Source organism: Strongylocentrotus purpuratus, unplaced genomic scaffold (assembly GCF_000002235.5).
Source record: "Strongylocentrotus purpuratus isolate Spur 01 unplaced genomic scaffold, Spur_5.0 spur5_scaffold_2, whole genome shotgun sequence".
Taxonomy (NCBI): domain Eukaryota; kingdom Metazoa; phylum Echinodermata; class Echinoidea; order Camarodonta; family Strongylocentrotidae; genus Strongylocentrotus; species Strongylocentrotus purpuratus.
The window spans coordinates 23,135,999-23,147,114 of record NW_022145605.1 but is presented as its reverse complement, the minus strand read 5'-3'; the positions used below and the strand labels follow the sequence as shown (position 1 = coordinate 23,147,114).

The 11,116-nt window shown below is 38.7% G+C and overlaps 1 protein-coding gene across 1 annotated transcript; it reads right to left on the bottom strand.

Moving 5' to 3' along the window:
* Positions 1-370: 370 nt before the first annotated feature.
* Positions 371-9,822, bottom strand: LOC115926428 (metallocarboxypeptidase A-like protein MCYG_01475). Its single transcript, XM_030991131.1, has 5 exons — positions 9,784-9,822; positions 4,548-4,655; positions 2,443-2,636; positions 1,331-1,422; positions 371-645 (listed from the first exon to the last, which is right to left on the bottom strand). Exons 1-5 carry the CDS (start codon positions 9,820-9,822, stop codon positions 392-394), a joined length of 687 nt encoding a protein of 228 aa, XP_030846991.1. The 3' UTR covers positions 371-391.
* Between the last annotated feature and the right edge of the window lie 1,294 nt (positions 9,823-11,116).

Genomic DNA, 11,116 nt, shown 5'->3' with positions numbered 1-11,116 from the left:
TAAACAGAACTTTGTCATTCCTTGCTAATTTTTCCTGATTGAGGTGTTATATGAAAGGGCAGACACTCAACCTTTTAAAAATGTGATTTTCTCCTTGAAATTCAGATACCGTCCGCCAAATTACGTTTTGGTTTCCTCTCTTCAAATTTATTTTAATCACTCATGCGTGAAATATGTATTATATGAGTTATATCAAAATATAGAGGCGGATCTAAGCTTTCCAAATATGTGTCATTTATCAATAATTATAAATGTGATTAAGTTATGATAAAACATCAATAATTTTCGGTTTCGTTTTTTCTGGGACGCACTGTATATAAAAATATAAATATTTTCATCAAATTCTAAGTAACTTTGAAAAGTTTTGGTGACAAATACAAAACACAAAATACTAAGAAATCAAAGGAAGAATTAAATTGTTATCTACCAGATCGCGTCTATCGGGCAGGGGGACAGTTTTCGAGCCCGTGTAGCCACATGGGTAGAGCCAGTACTGTCCGTAGCTGTGAACATCCAAGAAGAGATGAACACCATTGGTTTGTTGTTTTTCAAGAAGAAAGCTGGTTACACCCCGGTGCTCGGGCTCCGAGAGTGGTCTAGGACCCCGGTAGGTCTCACTGCAGCTCACTGGGCTAGCTTCATCACCTGAGGGATAGACAACAAGATTTCAAACTCACTTCATTCAATTCAGTTCAGTTTTAACTCAGTTGAACTGAATTCCCAAAATTAACCATTTGAATTCCTTAATACAATTCAGTTTGATTCAGTTTGACTCATCTAGGCCTATATCCAATTCAATCAAATAAATTAAACATGATTAAATGCAAACTAATGACATTTTATTTGACTTAATGGCAGCCGAGGTAGAAACGCCACTTTTGCAAGTATGATTTGAAATTCATAAACAAATAAATGATTGGTGGGGTACTTTTTTTCTCCAGACAAGCCCCAAAACCTTTCGGTAGCTGTATTAAATTTCACCCCTGCGTCAAGGGGTTGCGTCGGTGGCCTGGGGCTGCGCCTCGGCCTGTCATATGTTTTCATATGCCAGAATATCCTTCATGGGCATCATGCAATAAAAGGCTCATTGCACACGAGGCTTGATCGCTGACGTAGGAATGCGTCAAAGACGGGTGCCGTCACCGATGCGCTTTTGATCAGAGTGATATCGTTCAGAAATTGAATGCTAAATAAATAGTGCAAACTTTGCTATGAAATAAGTGCATGTGTACGCAGTAGTTACACTCAGAGGCTCGATTAGCACAGGTAATAGTGCAATCGAAAAACGCCTCGTTCGCAACATTTCCCATGAAACATCTCTTGAACTTACCTCCCCATTCATAGGCATAATTTCTGTTGAGGTCGATTCCTGTGCAAACGTTTCCGTCAGCCTTGCGTCTGTTTTTTACGCCACATACGGTCCTGCAGTTTTGAACAGTGAAAGTAAAAAGAAAAAGAAAAACGTTTAAGAAGAAATAGAGAGAGGATGGGAGAGAAAGAGGTGATATAAAGTATGAGGAGAGTTGAATAAAAGAAGAAGAAAGAGGCGGAGAGGAGGAGAGAAATTGAAAATTCGAAAGAGTGATCGAGAGAGGGAGAGAGAGAGAGAGAGAAATAATGAGAGATAGAAAGAGAGAGAAAGAGTATGAACAAAGAAAATTAGAAACAAGAGAGAGAGAGAGAGAGAGAGAGAGAGAGAGAGGGAGGGAGTGGAAGAAAGAGAGAGAAATAGAGAGAGAGAGAGAAAAAAGAGAAAAAGAGAGACGAATATTTCTGCATATAAGGTGCCGTATCTGATTTTAAGGGCAAAGACCCTGTAGCGATATGAATGAAATTACATACACGTATGTCCGCCAAATGTTATGGATGTAGGCAAAGAGCTAATTTGGATCACGAGTTCAATGCAAATACTTCACATAAATGCATTAATGGTAATATTCTGCATTATATGTCTGCAAAAGTTTATTAGTGCTTCAATTGAACTTATCATTAGGTAAAACGAACGGGACGATAATATCATTATGAGGGCGAAATTTAATTGCTGGGATATTCAGGGACTAGAAATGACTTTAAACAGAAATAAGTCACATGTTAAGAACGGTGAAAAATATTAAAATCATAGGCCTATGAGACATCAGCGAGACTAAATAATCAGTAAAATCAGAATAAGATGCACAAACTGATAATATAGACTTACAATACGAGGGTTATAATTGAATCAAGTTAGAATACGAGGAATAGACATCGAAAATAGGAGAAATAGACTATAAAGTCAACAGGTAAAAAAATAAACTGAAAACCCTTAAAAAAAATATAGATTTTATATAAGCAGGACAAATAAAGAAATAAAAGAGAAGAAGAAGAAGAAGAAGAAGAAGAAGAAGAAGAAGAAGAAGAAGAAAAAAAAAGAAGAAGAAGAAAGGTGAAATAAGAGAGAAGAACAAGAAGATTGTCGGAATAGAAATTTCATGATAAGGATTACGATTATGGATTTTAAAAAAAATGAATAAGATGATTAGACTTACGTTTGTCCATGTGTATGAGTATCCGTCGGGGTTTAATACAGGTACAATATACCAGTCAAAGGTATCCAACATTGCTTTTACTTTATAATTTGTGTTGTACCCATCGATAAGCTGTGAGAGATCAATGAGCAAGGAAAGTCAAACTAAAAAGACAAAAAGAAAAAGAAAATGATTGGTGTTATTTCAATAGTTTACAGCTTATCAGCTCTTGTATTAAATACACTGTAATAAGACATCGAAAAATGTTGTAAAAAATCATAATTATGGTTTTTACTATGTAACGTAATTATTATGTCAACGGCAAGTAAGTTGAATTAAATTCATTTTTCTAGGTCCTCTTTTAAATCCAATTGTTTAAGATTAAAAATAAACGTTATATTATAGGACTTAATGCAAGAGACCAAGAGAAGTCGCCTTTTTATTTTTCACATCATTGACATTTTATGCTCATATGACCATTGGCGTCATGTTGAAGACCTTGTGGGGGTGGGGGGGGGGGGGCAAATAGAAAAAAAAACACATTTTAAATCTCGGTCATTAATAATTCATATTATTATTATTGTTATTATTATTATTATTATTATATTATTAGGCATTTAGCTACGCTATTCATAGTACACTATATTACAGCGCTTACAATAATATGCTATATAACAATATAACCACACATCTTAACATAACATTGAATAAACAAAAAATAATAGCGAATCAAGTAGGAAATAAGTAGGTTTTAAGGAGTTTCTTAAAAACATCCACTGATGGAGCAGCTTTTAAATTGGAGGGAAGTTTATTCCACTCCTTAGCTGTTGCAACAGTGAATGTGCGATCTCCTGCCTTACTACGAGCCACATGGAAAGTCAATCGAAATGGGTCTGCATTGGAGCGAAGGTTTGTACGCACAGGTCGATACAACTCAGGACAGTCACTAAAATACATGGCTGCGGATCACATGATGACATGCATCTTCAGATACATACTTCCTAATCTGTGATATACTCTTCAACTGAAATCGTACAGATTTACAAAGCTGGTCTATTTGGTTAGACATGGACATGTTGTAATCAACAATTACATCAAGGTTCTTGACCGATGTAGATGGTGCAATCTGGGTGTTTCCAAATGTAAGATTAACATCATTAACTTTCCCAAGTTGTGTTTGGAGCCGATTACCAAAAACTCTGTCTTTTCCTCATTTAGTTTAAGCTTACTCCTTCCCATCCACATACTTATATCTGTGACACAATCTGAAAGAGTTTTCAATGCAGTATCAAAGCCATTAGGTTGCTTAGGGTTAAATGTAACATACAACTGTGTATCATCAGCATAAGTGTGATATGAAACCTTATAATGTCTAGCGATGTCTGGGACAGACAAAGTATATATTGTATATCCTATGGGTCCAAATACGGATCCTTGAGGGAGACCTACTTTGTTAGAAGCAACTAGTGACTGTTTCCCTCTAATTTCAACACACGTGGACCAGTCTTCACAATTTGACCTAAACCATCTCAGAGCTGCACCCTCAATTCCTAGCCTTGTTGATAACCGACATATTAAAATATGACGGTCAATAGTATCGAAGGCTGCTGACAGATATAATGACAACAATGAAACCACTCGACCTTTATCCATAGCAGACAGAATATCATTTTTTACTTTGATAAGTGCGCTTTCAGTACTATGATGGGATCTATATGCAGATTGGTTAGGATCCGACAATCTATTTTAATATATATATATATATATTTTGGTTGGTTGGTTTGATTTACCTGATTGCTAAGAATGCATGTGTATGGTTGTTTGTAAGCAACCAGGGGACCGACGGCTCGAAGTCCTCTCCGAGGGACCTGGTAATGAGGATTAATGCCTTACCAGAGGGCACTGGCCCATGGACTTAGTTTCGAACCCGGGACCTGTCCCAGTTACGAGACCACTGCTCTACCACTGAGCCATCGCGCCTCACATTAAATGTTAAAATAGGATAATATAGTTTCGTATTGTAGGTTTTAATCTGTAAATTACCTGTTTGACGAGTCCCATCATGGTAGCTTGGCTGACCCACTCCCGGGCATGGATACCACCTTGGATGTAGGCTATAGGCTTGTTGCCCTGGTTACCGGGTGCACCAAGCTTGATGGAGAGATTAAGAAAAACAATTCGTCAAATTCAAAAACAGCATTTGGGAAGAAAATATTTATTGAGAACTTCACTAACAAAAAATAGGGGGGGGGGTTGAAAATGTCTGTATAGTTGGAAAATAATGGCTATTAGTTGTCAGATCGACTTAAGAGCTATATAGATCAGAGCCATAGTAAGTAATAGTCAGATTTTCAGACCATAGTACCAAATGGTCGTACGTTTTATGCTGCGCAAAGATTCTATCAGTTTAATTTTTGCCATTACAAGAAGTAGGTTATTGACAAATGCTCATGTACCATTCACAGCTCATTTTATGTATGCTATTACAAAAAAAGAAAAAAAAACAGTCAGTCAATCAATAGCGTCTGACAGTGAAGTCTAGCAAGTAAACGGGTTTCCTTGCATACTTTAAATATTAGGACACTGCCAACGTTTATATTTTACAGATAGGACAAACATGACATATTCATAATTGCTGCAGAGTTCTACATAATTTGATGTTGGATGCAAAAAGGACATAGTATATTTAACAGTAACCAATCAAAGTTACCATGGTCTGCAAGAGGAAGGGAGAGAGGAGAGAGAGAAGGAGAGAGAGGGGGTAAGAGGAGAGAGGGGGTAAGATGAGAAAGGGAGCGAGGGAGAGAGAGAGAGAGTGTGTGAGAGAGAGAGAGAGAGAGAGAAAGGGGAGATGAGTGGAGGGAGAGGGGGAGAGGAAGAGAGAGAGAGAGAGACATAGAGGATGAGAGGATGAGAGGAGAAGGAAGAGATAGGGAGAAAGAGTGGATATAAGAGGAAAGGAGAGAAGATGAGAGGAGAGAGAGAGAGAGAGAGAGAGAAATAAATACATATTTTTTCTTCAATAAGCGAGTTCGTAAATAGCCACTGGAGTCGAATGACGTCAACGTGTCATAGGTCACATGAACATAAACTCGCCCGTTCACTCGTACGCTCTGCGTAATGTACATAGGGCTACGTGAACATGTGTGCGTGCGTTCGTCCTTCACTGTTTGCCGCGGCGACCGTGCGGTCTGAAATAGCTACGGTCAATAGCAATTATAGGACCGCCACATCATTCCCACGGTCACATACGGTAGTGGTCACATATTATGTGAGGGTAGCCGCACGGCGTATTTTTAATTGTTGAGACAGAAAAATATGCGACTGCCGTACGGCCTTTGAAGTGATGACGCACGGTCGCCTTAGGCGGCGGCCGTAGCTCGTTGAAAAATACTAAGACAGACGCAAGGTAAAGGCAAGACGGCCGAAGGGGGACAATACGGCGATTGTGCGGCCAAACTGATGCTACCGCTTTACCCCTGGAGTATATAAAACGCAAGGCTACCGTACACCCGACGTATGTTCGCCATAGAACCGCTCTACGGCATGGCTATGGCGTGTCTACTTGCTAGGGCAAACCTAGAAATAAAAACAGTATGATGTTATCATCTTTAAAGGTAATATGTCCCATTTGCAGGCCAAAAAATGAAAAGGTTAAATTCCAACGGCATTTGAAAGACAATACTAATTAAGAACTTCCCTACAAAAAAGGGGGTTTGAAAATGTCTTTAAGTGGGAAATTAACAACTATTAGTTGTCGAATCGACTTAGGAGCTATATAGCCAGTAAGTAATAGTTTGATTTTTCAGACCATTGTACCGAATGGTCGTACGTTTTATGCTGCGAAAAGATTCAATTAGTTTAATTTTGGCCATTACAAGAAGTGGGTTATTGATGCAGACAAATGCTCATGTATCCTTTACAGCTCATTTTGTGTATGCTATTACCAAAGATGAAAAATGCAAGTCAGTCACTCAATAGTGTCTGACAGTGAAGTCTAGTCCAGAATCTGGCCTATTTATTTTTTATCTCCACCACACCAACGCTACCTCTCCCTACTTACTTGCTACCAGCCGATGATGGCGTGATCATTAAATTAGGAAGCCCGGCGAAAAACTGGTGAGCATATTATGAGTTTGTTGATAACGCCATCTTCGACGGCTTGAATTGAGTGTGTAGGAAAATTATAAAGGACCGTGCAGATTCTGGACTAAGTAAAGTCTAGCAAGTAAACGGGTTTCCTTGCATAATTTGAATATTAGGACACTGCTAACGTTTAAATTTCACATATAGGACATACATAACATATTCATAATTCCTGCAAAGTTCTACAGATTTTGTTGTTGGCTGCAAAAGGTACATAGCATCTTTAATAAGTTTTTGCTTCATATCTGTCTGTCAATATTACTACTTTAACTCATTAATTGTGTACATGACTGTCGGGGACCCCACTGAAAATAGCTCTCGAGCTTTCGTGGGCTATCCTGTTTAAGCTGACTTAATTTTGATCTGTTATTCTTGTATATTGTTGTATGTTGGAAGCATGGTGAATAAAAATCAATTAATCAATCAATCAACCAGGAGTATATTCCTCGTGGAGTAAGTCCCGTCTTATGGGATATTTGATGATCTTAACACGCAAGGGGGACTGGCACCACGAGGAATATATAAACAGTTTTATAGTGTTTTTAGTCAGATTCTTTTGATGTTAGTGATAAACTATTACAGCAAAATTCGTTTAACACCTCTAGGTATTAACTTCAATATGATCAAATAATATGACTCTAAACACTATAAAACTGTTTATATATTCCTCGTAGTCCGAGTCCCCCTTACGTGATAAAATCATCAAGTTTCTCATAGAGGGGGATTCGGATCACGAGGAGTATATTCCTCGTGGTGTAAGTCTAGGCGCGGATCCACGGGGGGGGGGGGGGTAGGGGGGGCGGCCTCCCCACCCCCTGACCACAACAACAAAACAAAGTTGTTTTTTTAAATCTCACGAATTGTGAAAAAAAATAGTGCTCTTACCCCTTACCCGTACCCCCCCCCTCCCCCCCCCCCTCCCCCCCCCCTCCCCCCCCCCCCCCCTCCCCTTTCGCTTATTCACCGGCTGGCTGAGTCGCCGCTAAAAAAATCCCTCTAAAATTGGACCAAAAAAGAAGAAACAAAAAGAGTTCTCTTACAATATTAAGCGAAAATCCTAAATTTTGGCTGCCTTACTTAATTGCTCAACAATAATTTCCCCCAGGTATTAGATAGTTTTAAGCATCCTCCGTGAAATACATGATAAATTCGTTTTCGAGGGTTGACAATGAAAATAGAATAAACAGTAGAAACAGATCCTAAATTAAGAAATAAATAGCTTGACCGGTTGGTTTTGAAGCATTATTATAATTCAAAGACCCGGACAGCTTTATCTTTATTATCCATATAATGACGTCTATAATCACTCTGCATTAGATGAAAGATAATACCTATACGAAATGCATTAAGCAACGTTTAGACATAAAGGTCGAATCTCCAGTTTTTTTCTCATTCTTTTTTTACATTTCGAAGCGTTGCGTGGGATCTTAATCCTGTTTTTCTACACCAATGCCCCCATTAAGCATACTTTGCATCTGGTCACGCTTCGAAAAGTTCGTGGCCTAGAATTGTATTCCTGTTGATGATCAAATAAAGAAAACACCTTTTATAGATCAGGGAGAGTGTGAAAAAAGCACACAGTAGGAGCAGTGCAATTTAAATATCAAGGGGTGTATAAGAGTTTATTTCTAAAATGATATGAAAGGGCTATTTGAATTCAAGAGTCCTTTCGTTATTTTCATTTAAGAAATAACCTCTCTTTCTCTCTTAGAAACACTTTCTCTTGTAAGTCAAATAAACTCGAGAGCATCCTGGGGCTCCGCCGCGGAACCCCCGGCAGGGGCTCTGCCAGACCCCTCAAGCTGTGCCATATTGTACGGATCCATTAGAAAGCAAAATAAGCCCAATAAATAATTCGTATAAACGAGAGAGAGAGAGAGAGAGAGAGAGAGAGAGATATATATTTATATAGTTCTCCTATGCAAACTTTCCTCTGTGAAATGCATATTGAATTCGTTTTCGAGGGTTGGCAATGCAAATAGATAAACAGTAGAAACAGACCATGAGTAAAGAAATAAACAGCTTGGTCGATTTGTTTTGAAGCATTAAGCTTAAACTGCATTATCCTTACAAATAACGTCTATAATCACTCTGAGATGGAAGGAAATACCTATACGAAATGCATTAAGCACCGTCTAGACATAAAGGTCGAATCTCAACTTTATTTTTCTTATTCTTATTTTACATTTCGAAGCGTTGCGTGGGATCTTAATCCTGTTTTTTCTACATACACCAATGCCCCCATTTAAGCATACTTTGAATCTGGTCACGCTTCGAAAAGTTCGTGGCCTAGAATTGTGTTTCTGTTGATGATCAAATAAATAATGCACATTTTATAGATCATTGGTAAATTCATTATCCCCCTTTGTCCTCACCGGAGATCTCCGAGAGTCGAGGGGGTATTTCTCGATTAGCATGCGGGTACGCTGTGTGCATATCTTATACCTGTGAACACGTTAATGATTTTTATCCACCAAGTCTGGTGTCAGCGAATTGTGGCCTTTTGCACATGGAATCTGACGAGTGTCTCCCATACTCAGACCATCACACCTAACTGCAAAGTATGATTCTTAAACAGTATATTGGAACGTGTAAAGAAAGAAACAAATATTGAAGTCATATTTTCAGTGCTGCGCTGATTTCTGCTCTCATATTCAAAAGCAAATTGCAAAAAAAAAATACCAATAAATGTGTTTAATATCTGTAAATGCTCGGAATCTTGTGTTGTGTTCAAATGGTTGAAGTGGACCTTTTATTGTTAACACAAATTGTTGCTGCCTGCTGCCTCGAGATCACTGGAGCGAAGAAATGTAACTATCCCTATTCAGTGAAAGATTAATCTTTTTATGGAGACAGATTCTTCTACCATTGTTGACCAGAAGTGCGTTTCAAACTCAATTATGTGGGCATCATCCCATAATTATGTTGTTCCCAGTATTAAGGTCGTAATCTACATCTGAATGAGATGGAATGCCTAATATGAGGGCTTTTTTGTATTCTTTAAAAAGAGCACATAATAGGGGCACTGCAATTTAATTTAAAGGGGTGGATTATAAGTTTTATCGCTCACGACGGCGATCTAGATGCTCTGAATTGCCAAACTCGAGAGCATCCTGGGCCTTTGCTCCGGAACCCCCAGCGAGGACTCTGCCAGGCCCCCCAACTCTGCCATGTTGTACGGATCCATTAAGAAGTAAAATAAGCCCCACTGAATAATTGTAAATAAATATGAAATTATGTGCTCTGTGTCTGTGGTCTGCCTCTTGACCAAATTCAGTAGGGCTAGCGTTTACAGGCGATTGCAGTGTGCTTCGCGCACCCGTTGCCTTCGACCCCACCCCCTTGAAAAATCCTGGAACCGCCACTGATGAGAGCTGTTAGGGCTAAAAAGGGTTTTTTTTTGTGCAGATTCTTGTAAAAGCATCACATTTGGCCCAGAGGTAGATTATACCATACTTTTACGATTTCTGCCGGACGCCAAGAAGGGTGCCCTCTGGGTATGCCATATTGGGCAAATCCAAAATGGCCGCCATCTGAGTTAAAGGTCAAGCGTAGTTCCAAAAGGAAAAGCGCTTGTATGATAATAGTTTATATATTTATGGGGTTTTGGGGGTCAGAGAATCTTATTATGATGTTCTTTCATCGATTTGAGGTCTCCTTGGGGCTACCATACTGGTTATATTGGTCAAATCCAAAATGGCCGCCATCTGATAGTTACAGGTCAAGTGTAGTTACGAAAGGAAATGGGCTGGTCTGATAAAAGTTTATATATTTATGGGGTTTTCTGGATCAGAGAATCTGATTAAGATGTTCTTTCATCGATTTGAGATCTCCTCGGGTCATACTGGTATTATTGGTCAAATCCAAAATAGCCGCCATCTGAGTTACAGGCCAAGTGTAGTTACGAAAGGAAACGGGCTAAAAAAAAAAAAATTGAAATATATTTATTTAGGATAACAACAATCATATATACATTGTATTGATACAACATCGGTTTTACATCATGGTCCTGAACAGGATAAAAATGTAGTACACGGAAATATAAATAATGAACATCACCAAATAGTATGATAAAAGTTCATATATTTATGGGGTTTTCGGGGTCAGAGAAGCTGATCGTGATGTTCTTTCATCGATTTGAGGTCTCCTTGGGGCTGCCATACTAGTCATATTGGTCAAATCTAAAATGGCTGTCATCTTTGAGTTAAAGGTCAAGCGTAGTTCCAAAAGGAAAAAGACCAGTATGATGAAAGTTGATAAATTCATGTGGTTTTCGGGGTCGGATAATCTGATTGTGATGTTCTTTTATCAATTTTATGTCACCATCCTGTCCTAAGGCTACAATGAAGTCCATTTCCTGGTTGAGGAAGATGAGGGAAGATGCGCCAAATTCACACGTGAGTGGGTATAAATCTTGGCCTGCGCCCATATGTTTCATCAATATGCAAACTTTCCTCTGTGAAATG